The sequence below is a fragment of the Montipora capricornis genome, chromosome 14, assembly GCF_036669925.1.
Source record: "Montipora capricornis isolate CH-2021 chromosome 14, ASM3666992v2, whole genome shotgun sequence".
Lineage (NCBI taxonomy): Eukaryota > Metazoa > Cnidaria > Anthozoa > Scleractinia > Acroporidae > Montipora > Montipora capricornis.
The window spans coordinates 32,509,418-32,526,917 of NC_090896.1; the positions used below are offsets into that span (position 1 = coordinate 32,509,418).

Here is a 17,500-nt window from a genome sequence, read left to right on the forward strand (position 1 = left end):
TGCATCGGTGTAACGCTACATGTCACGTCTGTTCAGTCTTTGGCGTTTTTGAACGCTTCCTTCTTTCGTTGAGCTCCTGATTGAGAATTCTATCGTACTTGTGTGGCACCTTTCCAGCATCTCATCGAACCTCAATTTTCCAAGATTGCGTTTTGTGCTCTTCATTTGTTCCTTGCAGCGTGAAACGAGCAAGTGGCGAAGCCTGTAGTCCCAGTCTCCTGCCATCAATCACGCATGCTCCAGCGACTGCGTCAGCAAAGAGTTGAGATCATGTCAGGGAAACAGAGATAATTGTGTAGAGCGGCCTTTCCTGATAGTCTGAGATAATGTACTTCAGTGTACTTAAGCCGTCCTCATCAATCAAGGCACTGCTTTGTGCTAGCTCATTATACCTAAAGAAGAAAAATGAAATTAAAGGGAACTTTCCGGCACTAAAGCAAGAAAACAACTTTAACCACAGAAAATAAAGTTTGCAATAAAGATTGTTTGGACTTTTTTCCAATGAATACGTTTGTAATCTGAAACAAATAAATTTGAAAACCGCCTGTTTGGGTTTTCAAATTTCCCGGATTATTTTTGCTGAGGTCTAAAAACAAAAGCTCTTCGTGTGAAAACAATAAGGGCCGTAAGAGATCACAATTATTCAAAATGGCGGCATTCGGCAAATTTGAAAGTGAAAATAAGGGATTCTAAAATCCAATTTTTTGAATACAAACATTACTTTGTTCGGTTTATTTACAATTATTCATTAGACTGAGTGTAGGTTCCCTTTGAAGGGGCACTGTTAAGCTTAATTTGCTGTTTTTAGGTCACAAATGGGCCGAAATCAAAACTAGAACTTTAACTCACACGTACAACATTCCTGACAACATACTGACAAGATATGAAATATATTTATGGCAAAAAGAGCTATTCGTATTTAATATTTGGTGTCTTTCTGAAAAAATTGTCTCCAAACTTGAAAAAACTGGCTAGTTCTTTCAAGTTTCAATACATTTCCATCCTCTCCACCCTTGGCTGCAAACAACAAAGAATAAGTTCAGTGCACTTTATGGGTAATTGGCAACAAAACTACAGCATTATTTTTTTGGTTTCATTGATGCAAAGAGGTCTTTTAGTGTTTTGAAGTTTGGCTAAAATAGCATGACACTACCCCTTTAAATATTCCCTGATAAGTCTTAAATTTTAGCTAATCGTGAGGAGATACAAAAATTTAAGTGACGAAGGCTCCAAATGTAAGGCTCTGGAATTTTGAGAGGAAATGAGGGCCTAATAAAAGGTAAGTGGTAATATAAATGAGCATCAATAATGACTCGGGAATTTTCGGAAAAAATCCGATTGTTTGTGAATGGAGTCTAACCCTTACATGTAAAGTGCCCCTGTGATGAATAAAATCACTTCCTTTTTTTCTTCAGATTTGGAAAGTGTGTTTCCTTAACACGTGACTGGCAAAATTTTGAGACGTAGAGCGCAGATTACTCAACATTGTTTAGTGGGAAGGAGGAGGGGGAAGTGGCATAGATTGATCTAACCTCCATTGCAGTAATGAAAAAGCCAGGGTATGAGAGCCCCTCTGGTTAAGAGATTTCTTTCATCGCTTAGAGCAGACAGCTCTTATCCCCTCCCAACCGTACCAACCCGCACCCCCAATTGACACTTGTGTGATCTTTTTCCCAGACCTGACTATGATTTTAAAACTAATGTTGCGGGTTTTTTCTTGTTTAATGTATGCATTTATGACGCAAGAGGAGACGTTGAGCGTTGATTAACTAAGAAGCACCAAACTTAACGGGAATGGGGTTAAATCTGAAAAAAAAAACGGTATCGTCGAGCAGAGATACGAAAGTTGTTAAGAGTCTATTACACAAGAGTAAGAATCTGGTATCAGGTTTGTGCCCATCAGCGTCAGAAAAGTGTGTATTTCTAAACCAAGTTTTGCGGAAAAATAAACAACAGAGTCTTTTCACGTGACGTCACGGCGACCATATTGGTGTTCCTAAACAATGGAACGGCGGCCATGTTGGTGTCCCTAACTAATCCCCTGGAATTGAGCTCTATTATTATGCAAACGTTTTCTTTTGTTTCGATGGAAAAACAAGGTTACTGATCATGTGAGTGAAAACACTCTATGGACCGACCACATCGGCTTAATTTAACTTAGTACTGTACCCAATTTAAATCTCCCAGAGTTAAGATTACTTGTGAATTGTATTTGCACAGAAGAACATGACCTTAAAGCGTGTAACTTGCAACCGTCTTTTTATTGGAAGAAAACTGAGGATTTTATGACACCAAAGATCGAGGCTGCACGCACGGAAAAATGCACGAGCTACGTTAGATCCAAATAAGGAAATTTTAAACTAAAAAAAAAACGAGCTCTAAAACAGAGTTAAACGCTGCAAGGTCACGAGCTTCTGATTTGCATTATAATGTAGCATTCGCATGTAAATTATATGGAAATACCTAGAACAAAACGTTTTATTCCAAAGGTATGAATTGGGTACAACACTGAGTTAGCAGATTTAGTCTATTGTTTATAGACCCTTTGCATGAATGGCGCCCAAATTTGAATAACAATACTTGATACATCCTTAGCCTCGTGTTTATGTTTCAAAACAAAGGATTTTTCTCATGAATGTGAGGATGAGAATGTATCAAGTATTGTTATTCAAATTTGGACGCCATTTATGCAAAGGGTCTATTTTCCCGCAAAACTTGTTTTAAAATAGACAATTTTCTGACGCGGGTTTTAGGATATCTTACTCTTGGATGATTGACTCTTGGAGTTGTAGACTCAAGATAAGGAACCCCTTATTTTACACTTTATCTTACCTTTGAGGGTTTGGATCATTTTCATTATGCACATGATGTAACATAGTATATCGGCCTATCATTTGGGCTGGACGCGTAAGGCTTAGTTGTTTTTTCGTTATCCTAACCAAGGAAAGAAAGATAGGTAAAACAGTGGCTTAATGTGATAACGAAGGATCAATATTGGCAAATTCTGCAAAGCCTTCTGTCTGATTCTACAGGTGGGTGGAGAGCATTGAATTGTTGTGAATTATTTCTATTTAAAACATTACCTCTCGGTGCTAGTGCTAACGAGAAATGGTTTCAATTTACATTTGGCAGCCCGATATGATAATATATGCATAGCAGCTAGCATAATGCCCGCAAGGCAAATGTGGTATGTACCCATGATGCAGCGTTGCGCGTGTTGACGTGGCCTCTTTCATAGTGGTCGTTCCGATTCATTAAATGTTGTGTTAACGAATGATCCTTGTCGTGTTTCTTCGCTCTCCAAGAGGACTCCACGGAAGCCAATCAACATAACAGTAAAATCCTATCAAGTCTCGAAAAAAACGAGAAATTGTTGTGTTCGAACTTTCTCTGACCTTAAGCATCTAGTACAACTCAGAAGGTGGGCTGTCTTTACATACCTTATGTATAAATCGTCATCTTCGCCTCCCCAGCCCCAAAAGCGGTTTGGAAAGCCATTTACTTGACTATAATGTTCGGCCCAGAAGCCTTCCACACCTCCAAACAACGTCTTGTACTTCAACCTAATTGGCAAAAACATGATATGACATGCGCAGATCACTTTCTCTTTGATTTCACGTTGCTCATGAGATTTAGACAAATTGCAAGGAAGTACGAATCAAAGGACCTCCTATAGGTCAGTTCGCGAATGCAAATAAGCAAAATCAATGGTCTTGATATGGAGTTGATCGCAATTTACTTTAATAATGAAGGTTCGTTTTTTCTCTATTAAAAAAAAAACAGGAAAGTATTTTCATACAGAATTTTTTCGCATACTAATTTTTGACTTGAAGTGCACTGGCTGAAATTTAGGCATTCGAGTTCCTCCCTTTTAGTCGTCAGTTCAAGCTTTACAACAGTATACCAAACTCAGAAACGAATCTAAGTGTTTTTCAAAGTAGTCTTCGTTTTGTTCTAGATTCACTAGAAATCGTGTTAAGATGGTATATAGAAACGGCTTGACTGCGATCAAATTGTATTAAAGTTTTTTTTTTACCTCAAATCGTTACAAAAAGAAATAACGGTGCCTCTTGTAGATTAATATCATATTTGCTTACTTGTACTCCATGCTATTCACAGCTGTAGACATATGTCGCGGAGACGATGGGCAGCTATAATCATTCCTAGCGTCCTCGGGTAACAAGTCCACATCGTGGAAGACTATGCAACTAAAGTTCTCTACCTTCCTTGCTTCAGTGAATCCAACGTTCATAAGCATCCCACGATTGAAGCGTTCATTGTCAGCCTATAAAGTAACCATATTTAACGTCGATAACTCGTAACAATAATTCAACTGACAAACCTGAGGTCGACGGTGCGCTCAAGAAGTCGAACTCAGGACCTCTTGCACCAAGGCCGCGCACTAACCGACTATGCCATCCTTGCTCCTAAGAAAAAAATTGTCATATAAGGCCACTTTAAAATTCAGTCCTAAACAAAAGGCATCATCCCGAGGCTCTGGGGAATAAATAAAAGGATTTGTATGAGTTTCTTCCCCAGAGCCTCGAGAAGATGCCTATTGTTTTGGACTGAATTTTAATATATCGAAATTGGGCTATTGCCATAAAATTTGCTTCAACATGCATTCTGCACTATCCTTGAATGACTTCCACTCCACTTTGATTTCATTTCTAACATCGGTCAAACCTTCCCTTCATATAATGTTGAACGATTTGTTATTTTTCATACTGCCTACAGGTCTACTTTCTGTGGAGGTGTTTTTCAGTGTATGTTGGAGGAGGGAGTTTTTCAACTAACCCTCCCCCTGCAAACGATCGTTTAGTTCTCATACTGCTCATAGGTTTTTATTTTGGACGGGGAAGATTTTCAATTAGCCCTCACCCTGCCCTTACCCGATCAAGGCCTTGGTGTGTAGGCTGTTGATAGTATAAATACAAACTAGTTGTCTTACTTGTTCTATAACAAATATTCTGTAATCTAGTAACTGCCATCTCAGGAATTGGTGCATGTGTCTTAGGAAGATGTTAAGGTGTTCATGGCGATCTCTGAATGGTACAATAACAGCCACCTGGAAGAAAAATTTAACGAATATTTTTGAGAGCTTGAGCGTGGGTTTAAAGTTGATCTTTCAGGCAAATTGCCTCAACCATAGATTTAGATTAATATTTAAAGTGATATATAAAATATAACGAGCCGTTCTAATTTAAATAGGCCTCTTTTACTTCGTATGCTAATAATCCATTTCAGATCATGTGACAGTCTCAGAGAAACAGTTTCGTTGTCGGCTGTTTACTTTCTTAGCGTTCAAATTGAAATTTTTTATAATCAAGAACATGACAACCAGATGGAATTACAATTAATTAATTAGTTTATTAATTAATACAAAATGAAATTGAAATCATTCAATGCAATACAAAAAGCCGTTCGCTCCCAAACTGTTCCCACGTACAGATTTTTTTTCAACTTGCCATGCAGAAAGGTAATGATCTACTTCTGCTAAAAAGGCAAAAAAAAAAGGGGGTCACCGTGCTCGGTTTCGAGATAACGTGCATTTTTAGAAGCTTGCGTTGTTTTAAGACGATCTTAGCTTACAACTGTCAGCGATAAAAAGAAAGCTACATTAATGAAATTTAGATCAGGTAAACTTACTCAGTTCAACTAATATAACTAACTAAACTTTTGCAGTTGATGACTTTTCCTGAAGTGAAATAGACTTTTAAAAACGATACATATTAGTCTAAGAAAGAAAACTTCGTTTGCACGAGAGCATAAAAGGTGAGATATTTGTAACTTCTCACGTACAGATTTCTTTTTTTTTTTGTTAAAATGGACAAATTCAGGACAGGAAATAATCTACGGAAAAAAAAAATGGGGGTCACCAAGCATTCAAGACAGTAAAATCGCTGCGAAGTCAGTCAAAGCGATTGTCTATTCGCACTGTCACGTCATTGCGTGATATTTCCGAGAAGACCTGGGTCCACAGCTATCCCATGATGCAACACACTCTTCCATTCTTCTGGGAAATGTTTGCGCCTTTAGCATCGTGTTTTCCTTCCTGGTCTGCGATGCATGATGTGTGCGTGACATGCGCGAAATATTGCGCAGTAGCAATGTGCGCGAACGTCCTTAAAAAAATTTTCGCTTAAAATAACGTTCTTTATTTTTCCGTACAAAAAAAGCGTTTTCAGCAAAAAATGATCTTTCAGAATGGTTTCTCATTCAAGAGTATTTATTTACCTTTTGTCGTGATCGGCAGTTAGGAGTCCATTGTCCTCCATTTTCCACAAAGTACAACTCTTTCTTGCCGTCTTCTAGTTTTACTGTGTCATTGTTTACTGTTAAGAGACCAACTGCCAGAACATAATTTTGCGTATTAGAACAGTTTTCACGGGAGCCGGAGCTAGAAAATAAACCAGTTAATATCTTACTCACCGTCCCTTAAATGACTTGTTGGGCATGGCTCCTCGACGGAGAGGTTAACAAAATTGTCTATTTTCCTCATTAAAGAGGGCAACACTACACCATTGGGGTTTATCTGCAATGGACGACTTGTGAGAATATTTTCGGCGATCTTGCTGGTTTTGTTCACGGGAATCCTAAATCCCTCAAGGAACGACAAAATTTCACGGAATAAGCCTTGCTTTTCTGAGCGGATAAATCCTGGAAAATTCAGTGATTTGTTTCGAGTCGATGGAAGTCCTCGTTCTGTATTTGATCTCACTTCCTTCAAGGCTGAATTGTACTCGGTGTTTTCTTGCAGAAGAGCACCATATTGCAATCGCGTGCCATCTTGGAAGTAGATTTGTACCACTAGGAGTTTCTTTACGATCATACTGTACATGAAAAAGTACAAAAAGAGTCCACCAAGTAGGATAACGTAAAGAGTTTTGACGGATGGCATTTTAAAATGCAAGTTTTCTTTAGTTTTTCTTATAACTTATTGATATTCAAATTACCTAGGCAACGTTTTTTACCAAGCAAGCATGCGCAAAGTGTTGATAACATTATTTTCAAACATCTACCACCTTAAAGAGACTTACCGGCTGATACATTCAATACTTTGGCTCTGAGTTACATATTTTCGTCAATTTAGGACACTTAAAGTTTGATAGTGAGTATGGGAAATATCGGATATTAGCAAATGTTTTTGAAAAAGATAACCAAAATGTGTAAACGCAGGACTTCAACCAGGGAATGTTTGCTGACTGAACCCTCACCTAAATCGACGTTTTCGCCAGCAGCGATAAGTAGTGGAAATTAGGAATTATTGCTGCGAACCTAAGCGACAAGCAACACTTACTCAGGCTGATCTACTGCCCGGTCGCTTTGTGGAATTTTAAGTGAAGGGATGATTGTGACCTTTTGCAGTATTTAAGGACGTTCGCGCCAAAATCTTCCTACTGTGAGATTTTCTTCATTTATCGCCTAGATTTAGGTCATAAAGTACTTACTCCAAAAATGAAAAAAAAAATGGGGGTCACCGACTTTGTTTCGGAGAAAATGGCAGTGGAAAAATGCCTTAATTTCGAAAAATCGGTCATAATAGCGAGATGTAGGCTCATGTGCTCATCCATCGAAAATCATAAAAATAAACTGTTGGAGTGAAAGTTTCCGTGCATAGGTTTTTAAGAGTGAGATTTTTAGATAATTGTATGCCACTAGGGATGTGGTAAACAGTAGAGTTCATCCTCGACGAGCGTTTTCGTAAGCTCTATCCGTTGCAACCACTACCGGAATTCGATGGCACGAGGAAAGAAAATGTTAAAAAAAGATAACTTCTTACGGTGAGAATTTTTTCATTTCATCATATTTGTAGATAGTAAGTAAAGTAAGTGATTCATAATTAAAAAAATTGGGGTCACCGATGATCTGAACGAGTAAAATCGATGTGATTTTGCAAAGCTCTTGGAAAAGTTCGTTTGTCACGCTTTTGCGTGACCTGACGGGCAAGGAACCCAAGAGAGGATCGATCGTTGAAGAGATGAAAGGTTTTTACCGAAAAAAAAAACCTTTCTCGAGCACAGCAACGAAGTTTTAAGCAGGGGTCAACTTCATTTGGTTGGTGTTTTGTATAATATCTCTCCATTGCCGTCATGCTCATCCTCTGGAGTATGTTCTTTTGTGAAATTCAATCGCTGATTGTTTCCACGCAGGTCCGCACTATTCAAGCGGACGAGGACGAAAATACTGCTCAGTTTTCACGAAAGTAAAGGAAAAGAACTTTAAAAATATGCGTTCACTTTGAACTAAAGTTCGTAGGGTAATAAAAACATTAAAAAGAAACAGCCCCATTAAATTTACGCAACGGTTCGACCTCGAGTTTTCCAAACTTTCAGCCACTAGTCTACTCGATCAGCTACCTTTTCCAGAGGGCTAACGCTCGAAACGTCAGCTTTTAGAATCTCTGTACGGTGGACAATTTACATTATCAACTCTGTTGATAAAACCTAATTTTTGTATACTACTTCCCCACCGACGCAGCACCACAGTTTCTTTAGAAACTACCCCCCTTGATACCTTTTCCAGAGCTTTTCCATCCTCCCGCTCACTTCTCTTTGAAGTTTCATGATGATTCGGAAATAAATATGCCATTCTTTTGCCGGCCTGGAATTTTTTCCTCGGCGTTTTTGTCGCCATGGTATTTTAACTGATACTTGAAAAATTTGTATGAAAGTCAAGTAGACTAGTGCACGACTGATAAAACCTCGCGAATATCAGTCGTGCAGTAGTCTACTTGACTTTCATAAATATTTTTAATCAATTTTGACTGATCACGATCTTCTCTGATCCAACGCTGTGCAAGACTTATCGTCCACGGTTTTTGCAAAGGTTTTAAAACCTTAACTTCACTAATGCTCGAAGTAATGCGTGACATATTACAGTCGCGTTACCTGCGCAGTAACGTTGCGCACAAACAATTAGGGCGAACGTCCTTAATATTAGCGGCAATAGTTGAGAAATATGTGCCTGTGCAACACAGATGATTCGTCTTGTCAAGGTAAAAGGTTGTTAAAGTGGTAAGTCAACGCCTTTTGTAACAGAGTTTACTTTGAGCAAAAGCAGTTTTATCAATCGCTGCTAGTCTTCACAAAGGTCACGAACGATTTATTGATATTTCATGGGAAAGAAAATATCTTTGTGAGCTTTTTAGCGGTTTTGTGTGCACATTTATGTTCAGTGCGGAATATAGCTGCTACAGCCTGGCCCAAATTAAAAACGAACAAGATAGGATACATTTGAATGTAATTGAAAGTGAAAGTTTTAAAACAGATACGGAGACGTCGTAGGTGAATTATCTGCGAAGTGAAGTTTGTTGAAAAATTCAATCGCTCATCATGATCCACTGAGGACTGGGAACGAAATAAAGATTTGCCCTGTTGGGCAAACAAAACATTGAGGCAAGCAATTCAAAGAAATCGCACTTTGAGGCAAATATGTTTAAAACAGAACATCGTCTCATTATCATTCTGCTACTTTGCATTAACATGACTTGCGTAAATCATGTAACGGGACAAAGGGTGCTGGGTGCTTACCATTTCGCCAAAAAACTCGGATGGAATGATCATTGCATAAAGGTAATCGATTTTCCGAATTTATTGACCAACCGCATGAGAATGGCGCTTACCATTTACTACCCGGCATTAACTCGATCTTGCGCGAAATTCACGGGAAAGGACCTGGAAACGGAACTATTCTCACAAATAGTACACCGTTCCAAGCGGAAAAAGTGGACTACCTCTGGAGGTTGTCCACAGTTTCAGAAAATATTTTCCTGAGAATTGCTTTTCCATTTGACCTCAAACCAAAATTCCGGATTTTGTGGCTCAATGGTAAGCACTGAAAGAGTTCAAGTGAAAGAGTTCAAGTGACAGCTCCCTGACAATGAACTTGCTATTGGTCATGAAACATGAGATGCCTTGGTCTGTTATGTTTTAATACTGTAACTGAAACCAGATCTTGGCTATTTTTTGCATTCGAGCGTGCCGGCATTGCATCTTAATATGATGTTCAATTCTATGCGTTAAGCGCTTGAAAGACTTTCAATCTAGCCGGGTGTTACAGAGAAACCTCCACCGAAACGAGATTATCAATTTGTACCAGTCGAGTGGAAATTGCTGCCAGAAGCTTCAAGGGTATCAGAACTTGACACTGATCAGCAGATAGATCATCACTTTAAAGTAAAAACAATTGATACTAATAGCTGACATAAATCTAGAGTTGACTTTTGTTACTAAATTTATGAGAAAAACTAACGCGGAGAGATTTCGACGTTTCGATGACATCCTGTCATCATTATCAAGAAAATGAAGAAAAAAAAAATTTTTTTTGAAGAAAATTTACATAAGTAAGCATGTACTTATACTTACGTATGTATTTACTTATGTAAATTTTCTTCAAAAAAAATTTTTTTCTTCATTTTCTTGATAATGATGACAGGATGTCATCGAAACGTCGAAATCTCTCCGCGTTAGTTTTTCTCATAAATCTCGAGTTCGGTTGTGATATTACAGTAAGAGAGAAGCCACGGTTTCACTATGCAAGAGTGGTCAACATTCCAGCGGTAGGATAGAGAAGTGACAATCACAGGTCTGCGTACTGTTAACCCTTTCATTCAACCTCGTTCCCAGAGCTTTCATCGCAGAGAGAAGGACGGGCGCAAGGTAGAGAAAAGCCCTGGGCACGAGGTTGACTTACAAATTTTACTACGTGTAACACCAGTCGATTTTACTCGTCAATGGGAGCCCCCTCAGGGCTAAACGGGTTTAAGTGGCAATCAGTGAATGGCCAACCCGAGATCATTATAATTACAAAAGAGTTGAAATTATCTGTAAGTGCGAGGATCATTTCAATCTTTCGTCTATAACCCGCACTTCAAATACAAATTTCTTTCATTCCGCTCATTCCTTTCACGGGAACACATGAGCCCAATAAACTGACCTGCTCCCAACCCTATGGCTTAATTCATAGCTCAGTTGGTAGAGCATCATGTGCACCGGCTTCGCAGAGGTCATGGGTTCGAATTCCGTTGGAGCCAACTGAATTTTTCAGATGTCTATAAGAGACAAATGCTTAAATTGTCTAGATAAGTGCGAGAGCACTTCAATCTTTCGTCTATAACCCGCCCTTCAAATTCACATTTCTTTCATTCATCATTCCTTTCGCGAGAACACATGAGCCCAATAAATTGAGACCTGCTCCTAACTCTGTGGCTTCATAGCTCGGTTAGAGCATTGCAAAGGTCACGAGATCGAGTCCCGTTGGAGCTACCTGTATTTTGCAGATGTCTGTAAAGAGACAATTGCTCAAATTGTCCCGTTAAGTACGAGGATCCTTTCAATATTTCGTTATTAATAAAATTGATGAATACCTCCGTTTTCGGGAAACAAACGAAGAAGGTGACATTATAGAAGTATAAACAATAAAAAGAGCAATGAGCGTGACATGTGGATGACGTAGTGTGCTCAAGGAGCGCTTCCGTTGGTCAAAGAAAAGAACAGTAACCAAAAAAATGTGGCGTTTTATTTTCGATTAAGTTACATTCCCAGATGGACCTGACAGAAACTAGCCAATGATAACAAAACGTTACAATTATTTTGTGGATACGAGGAAAAACAAACGGCCTCCTTTTTACAAGGTTGTCTGCCCTGCAGGAGGGCATCTCACGTAATCAACGCGAAATATACTACTTAACGATTATCAAAACTGTTATTGCTTTGCGGCAGTACGATTTGGACATCTTGCATGTAGTAAAGAAAATCTTCTGAAACTTCTGTGTCTTCGGCAAAAGCGTGCGGCTAGAATTATCCTTGATGCCGAAAGAACATAATCTTCTGTCTGTTTATTTAAAACCCGTCCTTAAAGTAGATTCCTTTAGTTTTATGCTGAAACATGTATACATCGATGCAGTTTGACGTACAAAATGATGAATGGCTATACCCAGGATATATTTAAAAGCCCAATAATGCGGGCAATATTTTTCGTGCAACTTGTCACGCAGCAGTGTTGTGTTGCAAGTTGAGATGGTTTGTTGAGCGTATTACCACCTTCTTACGCAACAAATTTCCATGTTGCAAAAAGTAGACAAGATGCGCGAAAAATGTTGCCCGTGTTACTGGGCCTTAATGATTTACTTATCAGAAACTCTGACATACATCATGAATAGATCAACTCGATTCTGTAATCTTAACTTAACTGACCCTCTCGATCGTTATAAGAGAAGTACGAATTACTGGAAGAGCAACGAAGCAATGGAACATGCTTAATTGGGACCTCAAATGGAGTTCTAGAGCTAATAATTTTAAACGTTCACTTTTAAAGTCAATTTTAAATGATCAAATTCCTAGGCAATCATTCGTGTGAGCAAGAGTCGACAATGTGAGTTAATCTTATAGCAATTTTAGAAGATTTAAAATACATTTTAGTTATGTAATTATATCATTAGGGTAACATTTGACGGTCATTTCACAGAAAAACTCATGGCCCTCAGAATATATAAAAGTCGAAGAGAATAATAATAATACTAATAACAACAATTATAATAATAATAATAATAATAATAATAATAATAATAATAATAATAATAATAATAATAATAATAATAGTAATAATAATAAACACTAAATCGCGCTCTTGAATTTCCGTCCTCGCTATCATTGAGTGCCTCATAACGCTAATGACAATGCTTCTTCGCTTGAACGAAGATTTGTGTGGTAGTTGAACAGCAAAATGTGAAACACAGGTATCACGTCAAACCACCGTATGAGAGACACTTTTCATGATATTATAATCTTCTACGACTGAAACACCATACCGATGAGAAACTTAGAGTGCATTCTGAAGATCAGTAGAAAATGAAAATGGTTGTGTTCGACGGGAAACTGGTCAAAAGACGACAAACCTGTATAAGGATATAAATTTGGTGAAGAACCCACTTTCTTGTTTAATATGTGTGTCCGTTATACCGTTTACCGCAACGGGAAAGGCAAAGAGAAATTCTTTTAACATAGTTTTCCGTCTTAAATTTACATTACATGAGAAAATAGCGAATGTCAGTCGATAAATAAAGTGCAAATGTTTTCTGTTTGCGAATGTCTACTTTTGACCGTCAGTCAACGCCAAACGAAACTCTGTCGGATGCAAATTTCCCGTCCCCCGTCCCTCCGAGCCCTGAAAGGACGGGTTGTCCTATGTTTTCTCCTACTTTGTGTCATCGAAAATCTGGAACGTGGGCACTGCAATAGAGCCGCCGAGTCGTCCCCATCTTCCATCCGCACGGCGTGTGACCTGTTTGCAGACCCTGCATTTCTGCTCTTCTTTGTTCAACTCCATTGCGTTGAATTCTTGTCGCCGGAAAAGGCGACGGCAGCCGGTGCAGACTGTGTCAGCGAGATCAAATTCAGGAGATCCCAAATCATCAGGGATGATATCGAGCGGAAGAAACGCATTCTTTTCAAACTCATCGTAAAGCCTTTCAGGTCGGCTTCGAAGCATGTCCGCATACCTCTTGGACGCAATCCTAAGACGGGCTTGCTGTATAGTGTATGTCCGCTGCAGTTTGTCGTACAATTTGAACATGCCCATGGTATCCACCATGCAATACTCTAAGAGAGTATCTGACAGAGGTCGCATTTGCCACGTTTTGTGGTCATGCTGTAGAAGCTGCCTTCCAGTATTCTTCATCCTCATCAAATTTTCATCTTGGACATACAACTCAAGACAGTGGGCAAAACCTTTTATTTTCTCTATATTCCGGACCCCCAGAAGGGTGAAATTGAATTGTGCAGCTGTGAACTTTTCGCGGCTATAGATGATCTCAAGGAGCTGAAGATCTAAGACCCCCGTAAGTTTCACGTTAAATTGATGCCAAAGGGCGTCTGAATCTTCACGGCAATCAAACATCAACTTTTCTACAGACTCATCTTCAAGCATTTCACCAAGGCCTTCCCTAAAGACAGCTTGTCCTAACTTCACTACATCAAAAATGTAAGTCTTCTCCTTAATCGCTACTGTTATGATAGTCAGCGCTCCCTTTCGGCTCAACCGTACACCTTCGCAATCGACCGCCAAGAGATTGTTGTGTTTTGATTTAAGACTGATCTTCAGCTCAGAGAGAGCGTCCTTAAGAGCAGATTCACAATCGACTAGTTTGTAAGCACACCATTTGTTGCTACAAGCCATTTTTTACGGGAAAAGCATAAAACGATTGGGCGAATTTCCAAGAGTGCTTGGAAACAATGATTTATGCAAAACTTTTGGGGGTAAACAAAGTTCCAAAATAGAGAACACATTAATTATTCATTTCTCCGGCAGAGTGAATGTACATTTAATTCACGACAATCAATCAATCAATGTTCCCCGAATCGACTGAATTATATGCCCTCCGCGTATTTGTATTTGATCTATCAAAGGCGGCCCAGACTAGGAGGGTAAGTAATTATAATGATTTGTATATATGGGAATCTCGATAACAAACTGAAAAAAACGGTTATTTACACGCAATAATTCTCAATAAAAGAGCCGTACTTTATTGTCATGGTGACTTTCTCGCTGCTTGTGGGGTTATTTGCCTGATTGAATGCGATTTAAACGACTTCTCAACTTCCCAGGTTGTCACTCGTACATAAATGAATAAAAGGCTGGAAAGTAATTTCTAGCTTGCCTCACATGTCATCGATAAAATCAAACTTCTCCGGCATCAGTCACGCTGAAACTCCGGCGATGGCCACGGATAAATTTACTTCTCTTTGGCCAAGTTTCAAGGTCCAGCGAGTGTACGGCGATAAATATTCAAATATTCAAAATCCTTCGAGGCTCGCTTATAACGAATTTGGACATGGCTGGTCAACCGCGTTTACTTATTTGCTCTCACCGTATCGAAGCTCAAAGAGAAGTAAATTTATCCATACAAATCCTTATAATATTTTTACCCTTCGAGTCTGGGCAGCCTGTGAATCTATCAACACTGAGATAGATGGATGGGTGGATAATTTACAGTAATTGATATTCTTACGTAACAATTTTGATTTAAAAATAAATAATGGTAACATTATTTCTGATATCAATTTTTGCATTGCACATTCCTGCACCGTAAAGGAGAAAGCTATAAACCAAGAAATATCAAGTCGACACTATTCTCAATTTTCAGAAAATTAATTTACTGAAGAACTCTCTCAACATGATTGTGAGACAGGCTAATTCAAATCGTTCTATCTCTATACAAATGACAAAAAGGTAAACAAACTATTGGATATTCATGCGCCATTGAAAATCTTGTTGCGACAAAGGCTAAACGTAAACGAGACCTTTCCTATTCGGGTAATAACGATTTCTTAAAAACATTTTACGTAATATATCAACAACGAGTGCGAGGGTTTTATCAGGGGTTCCAAACACCGAGAAACAGATGAAAGCACGAGGCCGCTTCGACCGAGTGCTTTTATTGTTTCGAGGTGTTTGGAACGCCTGATGAAACCCGAAGCACGAGTTTTTGAGATGGCTTCTCAAACTAGTGTGAAAATTTCATGGAATTTTTTCCGAAGAATAGGTCATCAAAAGGTGTGATCAACAGGCAATTGTTCGTTTTTTATTCATATGGTAAATGAATGAATATTTAATATTCATTTCGTACAGGAGGCCATGTGCATAGGTGAATATTAATATTATGCCACGATGGCGCTCGCGTCCGGATCAGAGCGATTTCGCGTTCCCAAAACGTCTTCTGAAGAAACTGGTTTGGTAAATGACACCGTTCCACCTTCCACCGTTCCTTCCTATTCTGCGATTGTACTTTCAGATATTTCAGAAATCTTTGTCCGATTTCCGATTCTTCCGATTCTACGATTTTACCTTAAGACCCTTAAGACCTTTAAGATGAATTTAACCACTACAGTTTTTGATGTTTTACGAATATACCGTCCTATTCTTCCTATTCTACGATTGTACTTTCAGACATTTCAGAAATCTTTGTCCGATTCTCCGATTCTTCCGATTCTATGATTGTACCTCAAGATTCTCCAGAATTCACTCTCCGATTCTCCGATTCTTCCGATTCTACGATTGTACCTTAAGATTCTCCAGAATTCACTCTCCGGTAAAAAGTGTAGTTAACCGAACCATAAAATGAAAGCTAAAATTTTAAAAGAGTGCTTAGGCCTAATCACCTAAACACTGAAACGAGCGCTTGGGCCTCTGAGAGAATCGATACTTGAGTAGCATTCTTCCCTCCCTTCCTTTCCTTGCAGGTGTCTCTCAAGGGCAATGTTCCGTTTGAGCATCAGGAGGAACTAGAGACTACAGTTAACGGTAAGGACAAATTATTTTTTTTGTCTGAATACGAGATACCTTTAGTAGGAAAATGAAGACAAGACAAAGCTTTCAGATCTAATGCTTCTTTCATGTATCTTGCTATTAAAGCCCTTGTATATACAAGAAGACTACAAAGGAGTTTGAGTTCTGTTACATGCAATGATGTACTCAAATGTAGTAATTTATTTAAGTCAAAATGAAACATAACGATAACATTCCAGGATTTGTGATTTAGAGTAAAGGCTAATAAAAGAATCTAGTGTCTGGGTAATTCACAATAATTGTATTTACTCGTGTTTATGGACAGAAAAACAAGGCAAAGATGCAACCAAAAAGAAGAATGAAGGAAGCCCAAAAAAGGTTTAAAAAGCATGGGGGCAAAGAAGACAGGGATAAGAGGGAAAAAACAGAAAAAGAACAGGTGCAACCGGAACAAGACCCACTGGATAAAGATGATGAAGAAGGCCACTGTAATATACCTGTTTCAATTAAAGAGCAGCAGGAGAAGAACACAGTGGACAGCAACAGAAAAAGAAAAAAGGAAAAAAAAGGACAGGCTCACAAAGGAAAAAGTTTTAAAAGCAACTAATATCGATGCATAGAAACTTTTCGTGTGTTCTGATTATCAGACTGATAACCAACTTTGTCGTCTCAAGTAACTCTTCATTATTATGTGTTGTTATAGTAAAGGAAAAATAATATTTATTTCAGTGTAGGTGAAAGAGTAGTAACCTCCACTTTTCAGCTGCACTTTGGTGTCACTATTATGTGTTGTTATAGTAAAGGAAAAATAATATTTATTTCAGTGTAGGTGAAAGAGTGGTAACCTCCACCTTTCAGCGGCACTTTGGTGTCATTATTATGTGTTGTTATAGTAAAGGAAAAATAATATTTATTTCAGTGTAGGTGAAAGAGTGGTAACCTCCACTTTTCAGCGGCACTTTTTACCTCCTTTTAGGAAAATGTTACTAGTTGGGGGATTTTTTTTTTGGTTTGTCCAAGTTCTAATTTCTTCACTAATCTATGGCAAAGCAAGAAAAATCAAGTCAGATATGTGAAAATGCCATTTTCTATATCGGTTGACCTTTTATTCAATTGTTTTGTTTAATGGGGTATCAGTCCCACACTTACATTAGATTTTATAACAATTTGTAAACAGCATTAAGGGAATTAACTGTTCTAACTGGGAATGAAA

The 17,500-nt window shown here is 38.5% G+C and overlaps 2 protein-coding genes and 1 long non-coding RNA gene across 3 annotated transcripts in view; 1 reads left to right on the forward strand and 2 right to left on the reverse strand.

The window, feature by feature from the left end:
* The window catches only part of LOC138033049 (beta-1,4-galactosyltransferase 4-like), a 7,606-nt gene extending 230 nt beyond the window's left edge, over positions 1–7,376 (reverse strand). The window contains exons 1-7 of the mRNA XM_068880790.1: positions 6,433–7,376; positions 6,238–6,350; positions 4,952–5,068; positions 4,098–4,285; positions 3,441–3,563; positions 2,833–2,934; positions 1–392 (exon numbers count right to left, since the gene is read on the reverse strand). The exon at positions 1–392 is cut by the window's left edge and continues 230 nt beyond it. Coding sequence (XP_068736891.1) covers positions 269–392; positions 2,833–2,934; positions 3,441–3,563; positions 4,098–4,285; positions 4,952–5,068; positions 6,238–6,350; positions 6,433–6,901 — 1,236 coding nt within the window. The 5' untranslated portion in view covers positions 6,902–7,376 and the 3' untranslated portion in view covers positions 1–268. The remainder of the gene's footprint in view (positions 393–2,832; positions 2,935–3,440; positions 3,564–4,097; positions 4,286–4,951; positions 5,069–6,237; positions 6,351–6,432) is intronic.
* A 1,299-nt stretch (positions 7,377–8,675) lies between these two features.
* LOC138032652 (uncharacterized) overlaps positions 8,676–17,500 on the forward strand; it is a 9,826-nt gene continuing 1,001 nt past the window's right edge. The window contains exons 1-3 of the long non-coding RNA XR_011128429.1: positions 8,676–9,017; positions 16,242–16,302; positions 16,613–17,500. The exon at positions 16,613–17,500 is cut by the window's right edge and continues 1,001 nt beyond it. This is a non-coding gene — a long non-coding RNA (uncharacterized lncRNA). The remainder of the gene's footprint in view (positions 9,018–16,241; positions 16,303–16,612) is intronic.
* LOC138032651 (piRNA biogenesis protein EXD1-like) lies at positions 11,503–14,275 on the reverse strand. The gene has a single exon (XM_068880360.1). The coding sequence runs from the start codon at positions 14,176–14,178 to the stop codon at positions 13,198–13,200; it is 981 nt and encodes a 326-aa protein (XP_068736461.1). The 5' UTR covers positions 14,179–14,275; the 3' UTR covers positions 11,503–13,197.